The sequence below is a fragment of the Melopsittacus undulatus genome, chromosome 8 (genome assembly GCF_012275295.1).
Source record: "Melopsittacus undulatus isolate bMelUnd1 chromosome 8, bMelUnd1.mat.Z, whole genome shotgun sequence".
Classification (NCBI taxonomy): Eukaryota; Metazoa; Chordata; class Aves; order Psittaciformes; family Psittaculidae; genus Melopsittacus; species Melopsittacus undulatus.
Genome location: NC_047534.1, coordinates 44,220,173 through 44,242,210, shown reverse-complemented (window position 1 = coordinate 44,242,210; position 22,038 = coordinate 44,220,173). Strand labels below are relative to the sequence as shown.

Genomic DNA, 22,038 nt, shown 5'->3' with positions numbered 1-22,038 from the left:
CTTGGCTGGTGGAAGAGGGCTGCTCTTCAAACCCATCTCCATGGGCTGCTTGCGAAAGGGCTCCTCGGGTGCCTGTTTGTGTCTCCCACCTGAGGAGCAGCCGGCTGGTGTATCAGGGAGGAAACATAGGCTGACGTTGCGGTGGCTTCAGGAGGAGGTTGGGTCTGAATAAGGTTCTAAATTTATTATTATTGAGCAGTCTCCTTCTAATGTATGAATATGTTAAAAGTGAGCTGGATTGCTGTTGTTTTCAGTTATACGTCCTAGGTGACAGCAGTCTCTAGTAAATGCCGTTTGTCTGGGGGTGAAAGGGTAAGCAAAAACAAATGTTGAAAGTCACAAAATGTATTTATTCATGTTTTTAGTGTGCACAACATGAACTGTGACAGCTGAACAGGCTATTCTCAAGCAAACATTTTTGCCTTCAAGTATTTTATTATGGGGGTGGAGGGGAACCCTCTGGCTCTGGGGGAGCGGAGTGCTTGCAGAGCTGCCATTGTTTTGCTCTCTTGTAGTACCAGAGTCTTTATTGAATCATTAACTTTCAGAGTAGCTCAAGGTTTAACTGGGTAGCTTTCAATTAAGTCACTCTGTTGTTTACCATTATGCCCTCCTCACTCACTCTTATTTTTAAACAAACATCTTTAAACAGTAAAATGGAAAAGTGATAATTGCAAGAAATTAACCTTCTCATCTTAGCTCCCCTGTGAAAAGACAGAATAATCAGGGATTTGATAAATAAAAATATCAAAAAACTATCTCAGAATATAACCCCCCTCAGCTCTCAGGTTGAAAGTGTAAGCCACATACCTTCACAGCAGTGCTTTTCAGGAGAGCCTAAGGCAGGTAATTAATTTTGTCCCAGCAGAGTCCTCTGGCTGAGGTGTCTTTGAATGGCCACAAGGTGCTTACAAGTCAGGCAGTGCTATGGGAGTGGGCTAGCTGCTTAGTTCCTATTCATCAGTGTCTCAGTGACAAGAGTGCCTTGGGAATTGGATGGGTACATACTTCTTATTAGACCTGCAGCTCTTCTGTCAGCCTTCTGGAAGAGTTTTCCGCTTTGAATTATAAAGTGAACTGAAAGGGATTTTTAGACATGTTTATTATGATGTCAAGTTGCTGCAGCCATTACCTCCAGTTTTTCTATAGTACTACAAAAAAGTGAAAAGAGTCAGTGTTCAATTCTAACACAATCGGGATCTAATTTTAGGTCAGCCTTAATGTGGTCTGTAGCTTTGCACATTCTTGTGGTGGTAACATCATATACCCTTCCTTCATATGCCTTTATGTTGAGGATATAAAGGTACACACATGGAGGTGTGTAAGGACCCTTGTGTAATGTTTGCTGGACAAAAGTATGAGGCTACTAATGGAAAGATTAGCCATGATTGAATATGCATTTTAGAAATCCTACCCTTTTGAAGTGGTCAGTGAAATTACTGGGAAGACTACTGGCTTACAGAGAAACATTTTTGTTTGTTAATTGTGTTTGTTTTGCCTCTCTTCACAAAAGTCAACCATCTCATTCCCTGATGCTCTGGTCATTGAATTTGCAAATTTGAAATCTTAGTGTACCTGATCTTTTTGACTGATTTCTTAAGGACATTAGGCTTACACAGTTATGCTTTCTCTGTCCCTATCATATCGTTTGATGTGTCTGTCATGTTTTCCTTACAAGTGGTTTTTCTTTTAACCTATTACCTCATTTTAGCTGAGTTTGAAAGGGAAGTAGTAGATCTCCAAGTATTGTGCAGACAGGTGGTGAGATGGATAAGGGAGAGAGACTGTTGGTTCACATCAGTGAAAAAGTATTTGCACTATGACTAAATCCCTGAGTATCAAAGTAACCACACAGAGGAATACTTAAACACCATGTCCCTGGGGAAGAGCATCAGTGAGCCAACCCCCCTGCTGGGCCTCAGGCAGTAAATCCGTAGAGGATCGAGTTCCATTGGTTTCTCAGAATTATTTTTCTTTTTTCCTCATAAACTTGAAATTAAATGTTGCTTGTATGTTCTAGCTCATAGCTGAGTAGCTTATTTTTACCTTGTGCTGTAAATTATCAACACTTTCTATATGTGTCGGTGGCAGGAGGAAGGTTAGCAGTTGTATGAATTCCCTGTTTGTTGTGCATGTTATGGGGCTTTTGGGGTGAATTTCCCCAATAATAAACATTTTAACAAAAACCTATACCTATTGTTGAAATAATATAATTGCTAAAAATGCACTAGTTTTCCTGGCTGAATAGATACACCGTGTGTGGTGAAAAGTCAAAAAGCAAATAATAGAAACAAATCTTAATTTGACATCTTATTTTTAAGTGTCATATTCTGTGGGCCTGAATGCCTGCTTTGGAATGACTTGGGTGTGTGTTACACCTCCAGATTGTAACAGTAAATGTTGATTGTGTGTTGTCCTTGATTTAGATAGAGAGCTTGAATTATTACAGCCATAAAGCTATTTTTGAAGATAGTAGTTTCAAAGCATCACAGCCTTCCAGTAGATATTAATAATTTATATTTTCCAGTACACATAGTTTTATTGACTCCACTCTCCAGGGAGAAACATGCACTTAAACATCTTTTTACTAATTTTGGCTGCACTTGAGGCCAAGCCTGGAATGAAGTCATGATTTTACTTTCATGCCATGAAGCTATATCCATTTCATGGGTGGCAATTGAATGTTAGCTCCTGCTGACCAAAATTGTTTGTGTTTATAGGGGCCTGTTTCATACATTCTTCCTTAAGTATTTCTGCTAAAGAAAGCAATAGGTTGTCTGGTATTTTTGAGCTGCTGGTTTTACCATTTTATTTCGGCTTCCCATTAGAAAAAAAAATACAGAGTAACTTCTTCAAGAAGTGTTTTGTGCTGTCAGAGATGCCAGTCTGTCACTTAAGTTGCTGCTAATAGCCATGCCAAATATTTATTTGGTATCTTAAAACTGCACACAGCCCTGTAAGGGTAGTAGAGAATTGGGTTAATGATCTTTCTAATTTTAACATTTATTACAAAAATAAAGTAAGATGCTATGGGAACTTTTTATGGTTTTGTTTTAAAAAAAATATTAAAAAGAAAAAAACAGAAAGCGCATAAACCCAAACCTTTTGATTTGTTGTTCATAAATTGTCAGATGCAAAGAACAAAGCTCATACCATAAGTTTTAAATTGCTTGTTATTGAAGTTGGAAGACCATGATCTGACTATTGTAGTATCAGGCCTCCACACTAGCTTCCGTGTTCTCCCTCACTGAAAACATGGAGGCTCCTGGAGCTCCCATATCTGTGTCAGTGCTTGCATAAGCATAAGAGAAAGTTCCTGCAGCTGTGCCTTTTCTTGGGTGGATGTGACAAGACAAAGGCATTGGGTTGGACAAAATCATCTGCCAAGCTGGAATTTGAACGCTGAATTAAGGAGAGGGAAGTTGAAACAGTCTCCATTAGGGAACGTGCTGAGCATGCCTATTGTACAACGCTGCAGCAATACTAAACCGCAAATGGCTGCTGGCTGTGCACAGGCAGTTCTTTAATATCTCAGGATTTGGTGCATAATAGGCTAAGACCATTTTTCATGCTACCTATGCAATGAATTCTTGTTAACAATATTTGTTAAGGCATATTAAGCATCCACATTAAACGTGTATACATAATTGAATTCTGCCAGTGTATGACAAAAGAAAACCTGTGTTAGAAGAGCAGCAAAATTTGCAGAGCTAAGCAATGAATAGCAAATTGCCAAATAGCATAATTTTTGCCATCATATGACCCTACAGTGTATTTATGTTTATATCCAAAGCAATGTATATTTACACTTCAGAGGTGCCTGTTGAAGCTAAGAATATATTGCACAAGGGTACTGTAAATGGTCTAGCTGCATTAGGGCAGCGCTCTGTTTCACACGGTATTTCTGCCGAGAAGCTGCATGTATCAGTACAACTGATCTGCCTCTGCTGATTGTGCTGGCTTGTTCAAAGTAGCTGAGCTAATAAAGCAAGTCCTTAGTTATATGTTCAGATATATTGTATAGATGAATACCTGCTGCATGGTAATGCTCAGGTTCGGGCACCCTTTTTTGTATCTGCTTTGTTTACATTCTTTCTAACTGGCCTCCAGGGATCATGACAGTACATGGTTTCCACATTTAATTTATATTTCTATGAAACAGTGAATGAAACTTTAAACTTTTAGCTCAGAGGCCATCTTCTATTGGCAAAGGGTCTTTTTAATAACCTTTTACATCAATTCCTTCTCATCTCTTTCTCTCCCTCCAGTTTTGCCTCTTCCATTGTGCTCCCTTTCAGTCCGTATTGTCAATCTCAAAAATCGACTCCTTTAGGCAAATTTTATGTGTTTAGGCACATCTTTGACACTGAGAGATGTCCACACTAAAAATTTCAAGTGTTTTCCTTAAAATTGCTGTGAGTGAGAGCTCTTTTCAACTGCTGTAGTTACAGGATTTTTTTATTATTATTTTTAACATGGGTAAACCAGTTTATCACTTTTCACTTTGTAAATGCTTTTGACACGTTCAACTTTCAAAGAAGATGAGAGGAAATGGGCAAAAAACTAGAGGATAAGAGCAAGCTCTTCATGTTCCCCTTTCCAGAAGAATATGTTTAGAGGTCAGAATAGGCAACATAATTGATTCCTGCCAGAGGCAGTATCAGTTTGTATCTTTACCCTTGACTTGACTTTTAGCCTATATTTATTTAGCCATGTAAATTGTTGTAGCCATTTCTTTTGACCATCCCCTTGGCAGTCTCATTGTTGACACTTTCACTTCATTTCCTCCTTATTTGAAGTCATAATGGCAGGAAATATTTTTGAAAGAATGTGTATAGGCAAAAACTAAACACTGTGCCACTCTAATTCCAAGCGCTGATGCTTCCTCAGTTAAAGCAAACATTGAGTAGTAGAAAGTCTATTTCTTCACAGGAAAGTTTGGACTAAATATTTAAATTGCAATCTTGAGGTTACATCAGCTGTGATATGCAAACTTAATGTTTTAAAGATGTAATTAAGGATGTTAGGAGAGTTGATTTTAAGTTGGCCGTAAGATAAAAGAATCCAATGGCCTTTTATTGAACAGGAGAGGGATTAATGTTCAGAAAAAGAGTTTGGAAAATGAACAGGCCAAACTAGCACTCCCCAGGAGATGCTATTATTTAATACATCTGCTTTGTTTTTCAAACATTTCCTTCTAGTGGCTTAGAATTGATCAGAATCCCATTGTGTTTGAAGACAAAGCAAAATTACGGAGCTCATTTACTGATGCAGAGGTACAGTAGTGTACTGTAGGGAGGAGGGAGTCTTTCCTAGCAGAGTTGAGGTGGCTGAAAAATACACTGTCCTTCCAATGACTGATTTGCTTTGAGCAGAAATACATTGTTTCTTGTGGTAAGTATAGGCTGTGGTCATTAAGGACCACAGATCTTTTGCTCCGGAGTAAAGTTTCAGGGTTAGTTCCTAACTTATGTTCTCTTAATGAAATATGAAGCAAAGCAATTAGAGGTTAGATGCTTGAGAGTTAAATGTTGTAATTATCAATGTCTGGGTGCTTACCCTTCAGCACAGAACCACAGCTCAGCTGTTGGCTATTGAAGCTCCACATCTCCAGTGTCGTAGTCCAGTGCCTGCTACTGAAGGCAGGTGCATAAACTTTCCCCTTCAAGAACAGAGCGTAGGTCACTCTTCTTCTTAAAACGTATTTCTTGTAAAGTTCTGCTGCTGATTGGGTTTAATATTCTTTTACACAGTAGCTCAACAGCCAAGAGATTCACCATGATGCTGGAGAGCTGAATCCGTTGTTGAGTAATTGCTGCCTCTTAAGTTATAGCTTAGCACAGAGCACTCTAATTCCTTTACTTAGGTGGACGTTATTTCACTGTATAGAAAATAATGCCAAAGAGAGTGTGCACAGGTAGTTTGCAAATTCCTGTACTGTATTTACCAGCCTTCAGGTACGTAAATAATCACCTGTGGCCTTGGGCCTTGTCCAACCTTTCCATCCCTTCTTCTCAACATGCTCTGCACTTGTACTGTGGTTCTGTTTTGTTCTTAGACACCTTGCTTGGAAGAACACCAAGTTTCTGTTTCCTGGAGAAGCCTGGACATGAAGCTATGCAGGCATCTCAAATCCCTGTAACTTCTGAGTATGTGCAGAAGCAGCATTTATGCTAGGGGAACTTGAAAGTGAGATCCTGAAAAAGCTGATGTGCCTTTAAAGAAGGCAGTTTGTTGACAGATGGGCAGAGCCTTGTAGGAAAAGGAGGTTTGGTCTGAGGACTGATCAAAGACAAGGACACTGGCATTGCGTAAAAATTCTTGGTTTCTCAGCTGAAAGCAGCTATTTCTCAGTCAGCAGGCAGTAAGCAACCATTTGTATGTCCCTGTGCACTTGCAGGGGGTAGACTGAGCAGGTGTAGCTGCAGTGTGCAATTTGTACCTGTTGGGATTGCGCATCACTCCCCCTGCTTTTGTTTTCTGGCCATAGGAAATGTGGCACCAGTTCACAGACTCAAGATGGCTGCATCAGGGACCAGTGCTCCCTGTACGTTCCTCTCAAAGGTTGGATTCTTTCTGATGGGAATCCATGTACTGTTCTGGGAATCATTAACTCAGAATTGGGAAGAATCTGTTTGATCAGTAACTGAGTACTACACAAGTGTTTTCAGACCTGCAGTTTTTTGCTCACTTTTTCCTACTTGTTCTGGCTGGTGAACACTTTGGTTACTACATTTGATGTCAGGAACAGTGTCAGCAAGAGGCTGTGTTGCTTTGGGGAGTTCCCCAGCAGCAAGCTGGTACGCGTTGCACAGCTGTGAGATTGAGAGTGTAGGCAGTAGCATGCTGGGTGCTTTGTGACAACTGAGCAGTCCCACAGACTCCTCAGCTTTAGGATGACTAACTTGATGCTGCAGTTCCATTTGTGGCTCCATTGCCATTCCCTCCCTGCACACCCCTCCAAGTATAAAGGCATTTCCTAATTCCTTACAGGATCAGTAGATGCACTGCACCTCCCTCATAATGTAATCACTATTGGTGATAGAAATGAAAATACCACTATAAAACAGCAAGAAGACCTCAGTAACTTCTCTCCAGCTATTTCCATTTTGTGGGGATTACCTGTATGCATGGAGGTCTGTCTAGTACAGCATGCTGCTAGACACTTGGCGTGGTTTTGCTGCTGTTTATTGACCAGAATATCATAAAGACTGAAATGGCTGTGATTTTGAAGGGTCTGTGGCTATAGTTTTGGGAAATGTGTTTTGTTGTGGATTTCTTCCCCAGTAAACTAATATGAAACTTGTTGCCTCAGGAGAGCAAGTCAAATGGATTTATAAGAGGCTGTGCACTGTCGTATAGCAGCATTTCAGCCTTATGCTTAAGGGAAATTGACTGCAAGAATGAGGAAGCAGATCCATGTATCTGCAGTGGTTGTGGCTGGATTTCTCATCCTGTTGCGTTCCACTGATGCGTGAAATAGTGACTATTGCTGGAGACAGGATATTAAACTTGGTCCAATCATGTATGTGCTTCTCAGAGCTTTTGCTTCCTAAGAGGTAAACGAGCTCCCTTATTATAAAATTTCTAGTACTTGTAATCAAATAATATAAAAATGTTGTAGAATGTATCCATAATTTCTAGTATTGACGTACAAAGGCAAGTTTGAACCTGCTTATAGCTTCCTCCTGCTGTGGTTAGGTGCTGGCAGACAATGTAAAATGCTTTGTCAGCAAAGCAAAAGAAGTAATTATAACTAACTTTTGTTGCTCTGGGATGAAACTGATATTCCTGCCACCTCAGTCCCAGGGTTTCCTACAGGCTGCAGTGTTGGCTGAATTATGATTTTCAATTACAATTATGTAATATGGTAACCCACTGATTTTTAATTTTATTTTTTTTGTAGCTCTCAGCTTCATATACTGACCCTTACTGTGTCTGAGCTTCTCATTAGGCCAAAAACTGGTTGCAGACCTCTTCACACTGCTGCTTAGGCTTTTTCCAAGAAAGAAACAGGTGTTGGGGCTTGAAGGGAGCTACAGGATGCATAGGAGACATTGAAACTACTTGGTACCAAAGATACCAGAGGATCTGCTGTGGTCACAGGATCAGAATATGGCACCCACATCACTGGGACTACCTCTGTATTAATTAAAAAGATAACAAAGATCCAGGCTAAGGACAGTGTTCTCTAGCTTCTGCTGCCAGGTGGCAGGGTACAGTTCTTGTCCACAGTGGCTGAGCTATCAACCCTCTGCCAAGAGCTGGGTGTCCTCATCCAGCCTGCCTGCTGGGAACAGTTCTGGCACCTGCTTCATCCTGCGTTATCCAGGAGAGCGCGAGGTGGCCTGAGCCAAAACTCTGAAATGTGTTAATTGTTGAACAGTATGGGCAGTGCTGGAGTCTCTGCCTTAACCTTGTCTCTTTACTCGTAGTCATTTAGCCAGCATGTGTTTGCTTCCTGACAGGTTTATTGATTTTTTTATGATCTATAACCAGGGAAATGTTTGTTGGAAAAGGGCTTTGGAAATTATCTAGCCCAGCTCCTGGATGGAGCAGAATGCAGCTGGTTTGGAGTTAACAAGTCCTGAAGATGGCTGCAGGGATTAAAAAAAGTTCTGTTTCAGTGAGGAATGCAAATTTCTGTATTCTTTTTTCTAACCTTGCTTTCAGTGGGATTTGGCAGACCCCTGTGGTAAGTCCATAGCATGAGGCTGTGTGTCCTCCTCAGCAAGTCTAGCGTGTCCTCAATCCTAGACAGACTTTTTGCCTGGGTAAAGGTCAGCGCTGCTTGCCTCTGCAGTGCTGTGAGTGCTGTGGTGGCAACTGCGTATCCTCAGAGCAGGCTCCAGCTGTTCTTGATGTCTCCTCAGTTAGTTAAGGATACACTTTCTCCTTAGTTACATGCAGCGCATGTTTTATTTGTAACTGCTGCTAAATTTCTCTTGAATGCATTATCGTCTTCTGCTCAACCTCAGGAATATATTAGGCATCTCATTTCTTACTGCAGGAAGGAGAGAATTTGGGAGGCAATTGGTATGTCTAACTGGAGTGGGGAATTTCTGAATTATGGGCATTTATTGAGGACTGCATTGGTATATGGTCATTGTGACTTCATTGTCTTTTATCTGTCTGTAAATTGGAATTATCAAATGGATTTCTTATAGGGTTGATGTGAACACTGATCAGATGTCATATATTGGTAATGGCAACTGTAGTGTACAGGATAATTTCTTCTTACTTAATTTCATCCCTGTTTGTGAGCATTCCTTCCTCCTCTGGCATCTAAGACAGGGACCAAGTGAGGATATTTGAAGAGAAGCTTCCATTTTTATCTTGTTTGAAATTTGCAACATAACCTAGAAATCAGACATACTGTTGACATCAAAATGGGGAAAATACTGCCTGAAAGCAAATCTGTTACACATTATTCTAGCAAAATAACCATTTCCACACGTCAGGTTAGAGTATGACTCATGATGGTTTTTTTATTTCCTATGGCTTCACTGTCTCCTAATAAATGATACTTAATTTCATACTAAATGGTTATTTAAGGCTACAGGTGGCAACTTACTGATACTTGTAAGTAAAAATTACTTTGGAGGTTATGACTGCATGTTCTGCAGTTGGACATTTCAGTGCCTCATTGCCTCTGTTCCTGTTACAGGTGCATGTGACAGCATTGCAGCAATGAGTGGAATTTTAAAGAGGAAGTTTGAAGAAGTTGATGGCTCCTCACCCTGTTCCTCTGTGCGCGAATCAGATGATGACATTTCTAGCAGTGAAAGCGCTGACAGTGGTGATAGTGTCAATCCATCCACTTCGAGTCATTTTACCCGTAAGTACTAATGCTGTGTATCTGAAGAATTCTTCCGGTTCCTCAAAATAAAATCAATTTTATTGTTAGATAAACGTGATGATTTTAAATTGAACAGATGATAAAATGGTCTCTCTGTTCAGTTTGTGACTTGCCTAGAATGACTAAGCAAACTTCACCCATTTGCCTGCTTGTTAACTATATAAAACTATTTGTCATTGTAAAAATTTGAAGTCACTTGGAAGTGCCTACCTATTTGTTATTTCATGTATGTAGCTGTTGTAGTTAACATTGGGAGCTGGGGTTAAGGTACTTCAAATGTGTACTGTAGGGAAGGTGTTTAAGGTAAGTTTGTTCATTTTCATTAGATAACTATACTGCAGCCATCAGCTATCTGCAGGATTATATTGGTGAGAGTTCTTCTCCAAAGAAAATAATAAGCTTTGTTTCATTTGGAATTGAGGAATATTGTGTATGGGATGCATTATTGTGATAGTTACATCCTTCATGCAGGGGAGGGTATCTGTACTAGGCAACAGTATTGTCTACAGGTCAGAATTTGGTTTTAAGCTGGCAAAGCTATGTGAGCAGCATATTTATCTAGAAAGAATGAATTTGCAGTTTATATTTGTAGTTTCCAACCTTGTTTTAGGTGTTTCTACTGCTTTAATAGTGAACTGCATGTTTTAAAAAGCAGGGGTTTACCTTCTTCAACTCTGTTGCGTATAGATCTCTGTGCTTCAGCAGTGGTTATAAAGCTGTTTTCTTAAGACTATAGGCCAGGGAACAGGTGAAGCTCCTCATCAATGCCCATATATAGTGTGATTCTTCTATGTCTTAGATATCATGTCTGTAGTATGTGTTGTGAATATTTTTATAACTGATTTGTCTACTGAATGCTGCAGTGCAGTTTGAGATAGGCTCTGGATGCAAGGATCTGAATCCTCTTTGCTCTAGTATGGAACACTCCTGTGCAAAGAATTGCATAGGCACAACTTTTCAGATGTAACAGTCTTGATGTGGTGTATTGTATGTAAGATACAGTGCTAGTAGGGGACCTATTTTATTTAAGTGCCACAAAGGGGTGAGTGACCCAGTAAATCTCGTTGATAGTATTAGGAAATAGCTTGGTGACAATATTATCTGCATGCTAATATTTTAACTTTTGCATCTGTTTAAGGACTTAGATGATTATTTGTCATAGGATGAAAGCAGTCCTTTTACATCTGTCATTGCCACCCACATAGAAGACAGTTTTATTGTGAATGCACAGATATTAAAAAGAAGGCTTGCAGTTCAGGGGAAAAACTTGGAAGTTGTAATACATCTGTGTAACAATAAACTTTAATTGTAGTTGACACAATAAATAATTTAGTTTCTGAATAAAATCTGTAATGGAAACTACAACATTTCAGTGTTAAAAATAATGATCTATAAACTGAGGTATTTGAGGGCAGAGTGAACATCTGTGCACACACGCACATAGAAATTGTACTTATTAATTTTTTTAAATGCATATATATCAGTTGGTGATACACAAGTTGTTTGCATGTGCATTGATGCTACTTTATAAAAAGTATTGTTTAATATAGATGCAGCACACTAAATTCCAAGGAGTCAACGCAGAATAAGCCCAGTATTATGTAAGGCTGGTTTGGCAAGAAAAGAATTGAAGGGCTGGCCTCGGTCCTATGTTTGAACAGTCAAATCTCAAGGTCCTCAAAGAAAAGGAGACGAATTTCAGTATCACTAAATGTGGCATCTTTCAGTGTCTAACATTCTGTTTTGCTCTTCCTGTAATGAAGCATACTTGCAGGAGCTTGACTGTAGCGACAGGACAAAAGGTAATGGGTTCAAACTTAAACAGGGGAAGTTCAGGTTAGGTATAAGGAAGAAGTTCTTTACTGTGAGGGTGGTGAGGCACTGGGACAGGTTCCCGAGGAAGTGGTAAATGCTCCATCCCTGGCAGTGTCCAAGGCCAGGCTGGACAGAGCCTTGGACAACATGGTCTATCGTGGAGGTGTCCCTGCCCATGGCAGAGGGGTTGGAACTAAATGAACTTAAGGTCCTTTCCAACCCAAACCATTCCATAATTCTATTATAAAGGTGATAGATTTTCATTTTACAGAGGATGTTGATGCTCAGATGAAGTATAGGATGGAAAAGTTGTTTTATCCCTACCTAATTACTTGCATCTTGCATCCAGACTCTTTCTGTATGCATCAGTATTTTGTAACTTTACCAAGGACATTCCATGTTGCATCTGATGGGGAAGTGAGGATTTGTTAATTTATTGTTGAAATGCTGCAAGTGAGATTTTGCACCTTCTTCTTTCTTTATAATAAATGGTATCTGTTACTCACATGTTTACACAATCAACATCTACCAGCTGAGCAGTCCTAGAAAAATCCCTTAGCTAACCTTAGACATGTCTGCTATGTATAAGAGCTGCACTAAAACAATGAATCCTAGTGATGACATATGATAAAGTTAATATATGTTTGCTGTAAAAATTAATTATGTTTATATTTAAAGTGAAAGGAGTAAAGACACTTGGGGAATACTGAAAGATGTTTTTCACTTGATAACTGACTATATGTAGAAAAAACAGGTTTCTGTTGAGGCTGGATTTTATTTTTTATTCTCACATTTTCTTGAGTTTTCATGTGCTGTTCTTTGATTTGGGAAAGAAAGTTTTAATTGGACAGTTGGTGACATTTTTATAGGCACAGGATTTGTTTTCATTTTGGTTTGTGTCAGTTGACATAAGTTGCGTGTGCGATGTTGGATGCTCCTCAGGGATCTTTTCGTACAGTTAGATTTTTTCTTTGTGAACTCTAGATTTCAATACCAGTATTACTTGAAAAAGCATATTCTGAGTTATAGGAAGTGCTATAAAATGAATTGATCCTACTGAAGTGCTTGGATCTGTCTTGTCAAAGCAGAATATGTGGAAATTTTAGGAGAGGATCTGGTTTGAGACAATCTTATGAACCAGAATGTGCACAAGTCCATGGGACCTGATGAAATCCATCCATGGGACCTAAAGGAGCTGGCGAATGAAGTTGCTAAGCCACTGTCCATCATATTTGAAAAATCATGGCATTCAGATGAAGTTTCCAATGACTAGAAAAAGGGAAATATAACCACCATTTTCAAGAAGGGGAAAATGGATGACCCAGGGAATTACAGACCAGTCAGTCTCACCTCTGTGCCTGGCAAAATCTTGGGGCAGATTCTCCTGGAAGGCATGCTAGGGCACATGAAAAACAACAAGGTGCTTGGTGACAGCCAACATGGATTCACTAAGGGGAAATCCTGCCTGACCAATTTGGTGGCCTTCTATGATGGGACTATGGAACTGATGGATGGGATAGAACATGTGATGTCATCTACCTGGACTTGTGCAAAGTGTTCGACACTGTCCCACACAACATCCTTGTCTCTAAATTGGAGAGACATCAATTTGATGGATGGACCACTTGGTGGATAAAGAACTGCCTGGATGGTCGCAGTCAAAGAGTTGTGGTCAGTGGCTCAATGTCTGGCTGGAGACCAGTAACGAGTGGCGTCCCTCAGGTATCAGCGGTGGGACCGGTCATGTTCAGTATCTTTCTTGGTGACATGGACAGTGGGATTGAGTGCACCCTCAGCAAGTTTCCCGATGACACCAAGCTGTGTGGTTCTGTTGATACACTGGAGGGAAGGAATGCCATCCAGAGGGACCTTGACACGCTTGTGAGGTGGGCTGATGCCAACCTTATGAAGTTTAATCATGACACGTGCAAGGTCCTACACCTGGGTGGGAGCAATCCCAGGCACAGCTACAGGTTGGGCAAAAAGGAAATTCAGAGCAGCCCTGCAGAGAAGGACTTGGGGGTGTTGGTCAATGAGAAACTGAACATGAGCCATCTTCAGTGTGCACTTGCAGCCCAGAAAGCCAACTGTATCCTGGACTACATCAAAAGGAGCGTGACCAGCAGGTCGAAAGAGGTGATCCTGCCCCTCTGCTCTGCTCTTGTGAGACCTCACTTGGAGTATTGTGTTCAGTTCTGGTGTCCTCAGCATAAAAAGGACATGGAACTGTTAGAACATGTCCAGAGGAGGGCCACGAGGTTGATCAGGGGACTGGAGCACCTCCCATATGAAGACAGGCTGAGAAAGTTGGGGCTGTTCAGCCTGGAGAAGTCTGCTTGGAGACTTTATAGCAGCCTTCCAGTATCTGAAGGGGGGCTATAGTGATGCTGGGGAGGGATTCTTCATTAGGGACGGTAGTGACAGGATAAGGGGTAACAGGTTAAAACTTAAACATGGGAAGTTTAGTTTGGATATAAGGAAGAAGTTCTTCACTGCTAGGATTGTGAGGCACTAGAATAGGTTACCCAAGGAAGTTGTGAATGCTCCATCCCTGGCAGTGTTCAAGGCCAGATTGGACAGAGCCTTGGGTGATATGGTTTAGTGTGAGGTGTTCTTGTCCATGGCAGGGGGGTTGGAACTAGATGATCTTAAGGTCCTTTGCAACCTTAACTGTTCTATGATTCTATGAAATTGTCAGTGTTCATATCTCATGAATGCAGGTGTCTTACAGAGCTACTGAGTGATACTTGAAAACCACATGCAGATGTGTTGTACAGTAGTGAAACTGTTAATAGTGTACACTGAAAGGTGTTTTGTTTGTTCTTTAAATACATTCATGTCCCCAGGTAAGAGTGCTTTCCTAGGTAGAATATTTGAATCTGTCCTTTAATGGACATATGGAAACAAAGAGTTCTGTGAGACTTTTTCAGTAAACACACCAGAAAAAAACTTGTGCAGAAGAAATGCTGGCCAGATTCCTTACCTTTGTAATGTGCCACAGTACCTCTTTGATAGAATTTATCTTTCTAAGCCATTTGCTGACACTTTTTCCATTCACTCTTCTCTTTTGTGAGATGCTGTCAGATCCTGCGTTCTGTCTGCCTTCCAGTCTGTTTTCATATAAGTAAATCTGAAGTTCAGTGTGAACTCTTCTACTGACTGGAAATGTGGTGGTTGTAGGTGACCTGTAGTCAACACATAGATCTGTATGTAAATTCTTTAACTTAGCTTTTTTATAAAAGGGCCTAACATGGCCTTCTGAACCTTGCTTTTCCTCTTCAATTTCCCTGACAGATAACTTTTTAATCACTTGCAACTATGCACCTTTTAGTGCTTCAGCAAACAGGCAGTTTGTATATAAATCTATCTAGAGTGGCTGATGCATCTTCAGTATTTATGTAACCCTTGAAACAATATGTACTGGGTCAGATAAACAAGAACCTTTCAGCTATCCTGCTCCATTAGCCTTAAGATCTGTTTAACCTGTCAGCTAAATGAGGCACGCAGCTGCTGTGGGTCACTCAGGTGGAGCAGAACCACCAGAAGATAGCTTTGATCTCAGCAATTAACCCTGTAGTGTGATGACAGAAAATATATGACTGATGGTGTCTAAGTGCTATCTGTTGTGACTGCTACACAGGGGTGAGTACAGTTTCTTTAACAATACATGCATTTAAAAAAATCAAGACAGCAACAAAACAAATATATATATATATGTAGCCTAGGTTACAGGTGTCTTTTTCTGAGTCAGGACATGAAATGACAGTCCGTAAAGCATAGACAACTGTTACCAGGTTCATAACCAACAAATGAATAAATGAAGTATTTTCCTTGTCACATATGCGTGTATATACATCTGCATATTTTTCATTCTCTTACCCCAAATGGTAATAGATTGCCTTCATTACCATTGTCAGATGTAATCCCTGCTATCTTTATTACTTACTTTTCTCAGTCTATTGAGGTCATTTGAGTTTGATTCAGAAGGCCATTAGTCACACGGCTGGTTTACCTTAATGGATGCCAAGGTATATTACTAATCAGTCCATGTACCTGTCCTGTTTCACAGCTCCTCCTCTATATCAGAAAAGGGATGTTCATCCTCAAGTAGCAGTCCAAGAATTCATATATGGTATTAGTCAGGACGAAGAGTATTTGTTCCTTTTTTCCTTACAGGTACATGGAATACAGGGCATGAGCACACCCAATGCCCTTTCAGTTCCTTTAAATTGCCATTATGAGCTAGGGCATCCCACCACTGTGTTTCATCAGCTCCACAGCAAGTTGTCTTTGAGTACTAAATGCTTGATCTACTTTTCTGATACAGAACAAAATTTAAGTTGCAGAATTTCAGGCAATTGAATGACCTGAGAAGACCTTAAGTCCTTTCTTTTAAGCCCTTTTTTCTGGTAAAAATTCCCCATACAAGATTAATCACAGATGCATCTCTTGAGAAACACGTTGAGGAGCTGCTGCTTTCCTCTGGCATTTCAGCTAGGTATTTCTAGCCTGGCTGAGACTTTCAGAGTAATGCCTTTATTGCAGAGGCTTCTCTTCTTCACCTGCAGAGGCAGGTGAAATCTCCAGTGCCAGCTCATCTCATAACATGATCTTCAACAACAGGAGGCAAAACTGTTGCACAGTTTAGTTCCTGTCCTCCATCAGTTATCTGTATCTTGCCATTATCACTGTCATTAGCAAGGTTATCCTGCAGCCAGCCATAATCATAGGTCCTGTCATCCTGCTGATTAGGGTACTATCTTTTAAGAGTGTTGGATGTCTGAGGTTCATTATAGAATCAGAGAATGGTTTGAGTTGGAAGGGGACCTTAAAGATCACCTAGTTCCAGCCCTCTGCCATGGGCATGGACACCTTCCACTAGACCAGAATGCTCAAAGCACCATCCAACCTGGCATCGAACTCTTCCAGGCATCCACAATTTCTCTGGGCAACCTGTTCCAGTGTTTCACCACCCTCACAGTAAAGACTTTCTTCCTTATATCTAATCTATATCAACCCTCTTTCAGGTTAATGTCTTATCCCTAGATGCTACAGTAGCTAACATATTGAGATTGCCTCATCTATGTGGCTGTGCAGAACTTGTAAAGTATCCAGTCTTTTGAAATCTTTAGGAAAGTCTAGATTCTCTTAAATTTTCTCTATGTGAAGGGTAAAGTTTTATTTGCTGTGAGATCAATAGCACAAAGTATTACTTGAGCCTTGAGCTTCAGGTGTGTGAATAATTGCTAGTTAATGATAGAAATCTAAATGAGTTAGAAGTAGTGATGCTGACATTGCGGAAAAACACTTAGATGGTGTAGCAAAATGCAGACATTCTTCTTTCATGGCATCTTGCAACTATTTATTTGGTTTGTAGCCAGGCTTGGAATTTCCTTGTTAATGAGAAATATGTTCTTACTGTTACTTGTTGACTCATGTTATGAAATCCAGATAGCTTGAGAGGTTCTTGGGTTTGATTTTAAAATAAGTCAGATGGGCAGTAAAAAACAAGAAATGCAAAGAAATACAGTGAAATGTAGTGCGGTGTCTTTGCTCAAATACTCATATAGCATGACAGGGCAGGGTATGCCATGACAGGATCTTTCCTGTTATCTGGAATAACAGTTACTGTAGAAAGAGTGTTCTAAAAAAACAAGGAGGGGTTGGGAGGCAGGCTCCCATGGCTTTTACAGGGACTTGTGCAACTGATTCTATTTCTACAGTTTTGAAAAGTTATTTCCTATAAATTAGTGCATTTCATATGCTGGGTAAACAGGGATGGTTTTTGGCTTATATGGTGTATTTGTTGGCTTAGATAACAGAAAGTCCTCTATTTTTTGTTGAAGATGCTCATTGCAGATATGCAAAATACGCTTGCAAATGCGAAATCACAGGCAGCTGATGGGCAATTGTATTTCTATCAGATGCCTGTTCACAGAAGTCACCCATAAGGTGGGACCCCCAGTCACTCTCATCTCTGTGCCTGGCAAAATCTGGGAGCAGATTCTCCTGGAAGGCATGCTAGAGCACATGAAAAACAACAAGGTGCTTGGTGACAGCCAGCATGGCCTCACTAAGGGGAAATCCTGCCTGACCAATTTGGTGGCCTTCTGTGATGGGGCTACGGAAATGATGGACAGGGGTGGAGGGGTTGATGTCATCTACCTGGACTTGTGCAAAGCATTTGACACTGTCCCACATGACATCCTTGTCTCTAAATTGGAGAGACATCAGTTTGATAGGTGGACCACTCGGTGGATAAAGAACTGGCTGGATGGTCGCAGTCAAAGAGTTGTGGTCAATGGTTCAGTGTCCGGCTGGAGACCAGTAATGAGTGGTGTCCCTCAGGGATTGGTGTTGGGACCAGTCTTGTTTAACATTTTCATCGGTGACATGGACAGTGGGATTGAGTGTGCCCTCAGCAAGTTTGCCGATGACACCAAGCTGTGTGGTTCAGTTGGTAAAATGGAGGGAAGGAATGCCATCCAGAGGGACCTTGACACACTTGTGAGGTGGGCTGATGCCAACCTTATGAAGTTTAACCATGACAAGTGCAAGGTCCTACACCTGGGTCAGGGCAATCCCAGGCACAGCTACGGGTTGGGCAGAGAAGAGATTCAGAGCAGCCCTGCAGAGGAGGACTTGGGGGTGTTGGTTGATGAGAAAATGAACATGAGCCGGCTTCAGTGTGTGCTTGCAGGCCAGAAAGCAACTGTATCCTGGGCTGCATCAAGATCAGCGTGACCAGCAGGTCGAGGGAGATGATCCTGCCCCTCTGCTCTGCTTTTGTGAGACCTCACTTGGATTATTGTGTGCAGTTCTGGTGTCCTCAACATAACAAGGACATGGAGCTGTTGGAACAAGTCCAGAGGAGGGCCACGAGGATGATCAGGGGACTGGAGCACCTCCCATATGAAGACAGGCTGAGAAAGTTGGGACTGTTCAGCCTGGAGAAGTCTGCTTGGAGACCTCATAGCAGCCTTCCAGTATCTGAAGGGGGCCTACAGGAATGCTGGGGAGGGACTATTCATTAGGGACGGTAGTGATAGGACAAGGGGTAATGGGTTAAAACTTAAACAGGGGAAGTTTAGTTTGGATATAAGGAAGAAATTCTTTACTGTTAGGGTGGTGAGGTACTGGAATGGGTTGCCCAGGGAGGTAGTGAATGCTCCATCCCTGGCAGTGTTCAAGACCAGGTTGGATGAAGCCTTGGGTGATATGGTTTAGTGTGAGGTGTCTCTGCCCATGGCAGGGGGTTGGAACTGGATGATCTTGAGGTCCTTTCCAATCCTAACTATTCTATGATTCTGTGACAAAGGATTGCCTGTAGTGTCTTAGGAGAGTTCAGCAAATACTATGCATGGGTGGTCCTGCAAGGATCCTTGGTAGCAGTTTTCCTCTTCACACTGTTCGGAGCTGGGCCAAGGTCAGCAATAATCAGCTACAAAACAGCAGCTGGCATTTAGAGTAAACAGTGAAGCTGAGCACATTTAACTGTCTCTGTCCCCACAGGCTGATTATATTTGCAAAATGGAGAAATTGGACCCGTACGATGAATGTCACAGGAAAGCATTCTAGAGATAGAGGATGTTGAGGAAATAAAGCAGTAAAATTCCATTTCTTAGCATGCATTCTGAGAATTTAACATTTCTGTGAGATTTTAGACAACACTCTAACATTGAGATAAAATGTTCAACTAAATTACAAATTAGAATCTCTCCTATTCATGTCAGACTTGTCTGTGAGCTGGTGTTTTTTAAAAATCTTTTCAAATGTGACATAAATAAATCTGGCATTTGGGGAAAATTCCCACCGAGTCCCTCCTGTGAGATAAACTTAGCTTTAGCTTTACCTAAGAGGAGGGTACCAGAAGGATGGAGCAGTGAAATGCTACTAGGGTAGGTGATGCACACACCTCAGGCTCAAAACTCAAGTAATGCTTTGTGCTATTGACCTCACGCTAAAGGTCAAAACTTTACCCTTAACGTAAAGAAAATTTAAGGGAAGCTTAGACCTTCCTAAGGATTTCAAAGGATCTGATACCCTCCAAATTCTGCGCTCCAAAAATAAAACTTTGTTCCTGTCCTGTCCAATTTTCATGGCTCAGTTCCTGCCTTCCGGAATGTGCATTTCCTTTCAAGACTGACAGATTCAAATCTATTTTAGAAAATACCTCCCTGCCTCCAAGCCCACATTTCTTTTGGAGCGTATATTGTGTGTCACAGCATTCCCTTCTAATGTGTATTCCCAGCATTGAGGGAAAGCATGTAATCATTAAGCATTTAAAATTTGTGAATTCAGTGTATGGAAACTCTTAGAAAGATGTCTTTTGGGAGGTAGGAGATAGACATAGAAGCAATTTCTGGAATATGACCTTTTTCCATGTTTTTGTTTTCTGTGAAACTTGCAGAGCAAGATGGCTTTTTTAAGTGATGTTCTGACCTGGGTTACCATGATGGGTTAGGCTTTGCAGTTCTGCCATGTTAGACTTGATGAAACATGGCGTGGGAAAGTCAGTGGAGCAGGTGGAGGATAGTGTTAATCCTTCTTGCCATAGTGGTTTATATGGCGTTGAGAGTGTGTAAAAAGCAGACAAAAAGAAAAGCAGCATTTCCTCTGGTCCAAGATAGGGCTTTAATCCAAAAGGCTGCCTCATACATGGTTTTTCCAGCCTTTTGAAATGTTCATGTGTGTAAGATATTTCTGCGCTGGTGACAATGAATTGCTTTGCCCTCATTGATGCAGGAGTGCTAGTAATCTGCTGGCTAGCCATATGGTTCACATTTATTTTAATGTGCCTTTGACATCAGGAGAATAGCTGAGACAGCAGAAGAAAGTGCTTATGTCTTGGAGTTCAGCCAGAACTGAAATCATTTGTGTTTCATAATCAAAGAGCTACCAGTTTTCTCAGTGAAAAATGTTTGAAAAACACTATGGGCTTAAAATGTTATTCCTATCAGGATTTTGTCAAACTAGGAAGCAGGCTTTTGTAGACAAATACAGCTGCAGTGGGATCTCTTCTGGAGTGGGAGATTTTGGGCTCTGTTTTGGCTTCTAAACACACAGAAGAGACCACTGTGTCTTTCACAGGTTTGCCAGTGCTGTACCTCTACTGCCCAGAGAGGAAAATGGGGATGTTCAAAGACAAATGAAAAGTGGGGCTGTGTAGTGCATTGTATGCATGTGGGAGCAATTAATGAAAACTTTGTTTCCATCTACCAGTGCATTATTACTGTTGCTTACCTATTTCATTGGTTATAATTTATTCATATACAAATGAGACTTGGATGATTCTCATAAAGATACCCGGGACTGCTAGTGGAAATATTGATTTTCCCCTTTGTAAAAGTACTTTTGTTGGGAGTTGGATGGGCCTGTGATGACATCTCTTACCCAAATGTAAGAAATATATTACAGCTCACCCCTGTATGCAGAGATCAGTAGTAATCTCCTCTGCTTCTAGCATCCCACTCCATGCTTTCAAAGTGCCCTGGTGGGTGATAGGGAGAGGAAAGAAGGGCACAGTTTCAGAAGTTAGAGAGCTGCTTTGATTAAGCTGTAGAAAATGAGCTACAAATAAAGTTCTTCAGTCTGCCAATAATACAGAAAAAAATTGTTTGCAATACTAAAGTAAGTACAAAAAAAATCTTGTGTGAACATGTTGGTAGAAATAACTTGATGGCAATGACTGTTTGAAACTAACTCAGCAGGAGGACTTGATGATTTCTTCCATATACCTACAAGCACAGTCTCTAACCACAGTGTTCTAGTCACATTTAAATATATTACAAAAATACTGACAGTGATTTGTTACAAATCTGTGCATCCTTCTTCACCCTTGTCTGTTCACTCATTCCTCTGGACGTACGTTTACACTTTTTTGCCATATATATTACTTTATTCTCTTGTTAGCTGTTGGTGGACATTCTCTAACCTCATGTGACTTGAATGGCTCTCGTTTTCTTGCCACCTTCACTGAGGAGTCTTTTCCCAACCCAACCCCAGGAAGTATTTCCTCCCTTGCTATGTTTGTTTAGTGACAGAATTCCAGCCCAGATCAGTGCTTTGTACAACCTACTTTAACCAGGATCAATCTGACAGGGAAGTTTTATTGTCAGACAGCTATGTGTAGTATTTGCCTTTCTCCCATTAATCATGATTGTGACAGAGATGTATGAGGCAGCAGCCTAAGTGAAAAAGAACAGCAACCATGGAAGCTATTCTACAGGACAGTTTTATTGTTTAAGGTTGTTGTTATTTTCATGATAACTGTATATATGTATATATTTACATTGATACTTTCTTCAGTTTTGAATTTTAAGTTTTGGAGTATCTCTGAAAACTGAGTTATTGTGGCCACACAC

General features: G+C 40.7%; 1 protein-coding gene across 1 annotated transcript in view; it reads left to right on the top strand.

The window, feature by feature from the left end:
• Nucleotides 1-22,038, top strand: part of CSRNP3 (cysteine and serine rich nuclear protein 3) — a 70,158-nt gene that overhangs the window by 32,948 nt on the left and 15,172 nt on the right. The window contains exon 2 of the mRNA XM_005152642.4: nt 9,668-9,838. Coding sequence (XP_005152699.2) covers nt 9,668-9,838 — 171 coding nt within the window. The remainder of the gene's footprint in view (nt 1-9,667; nt 9,839-22,038) is intronic.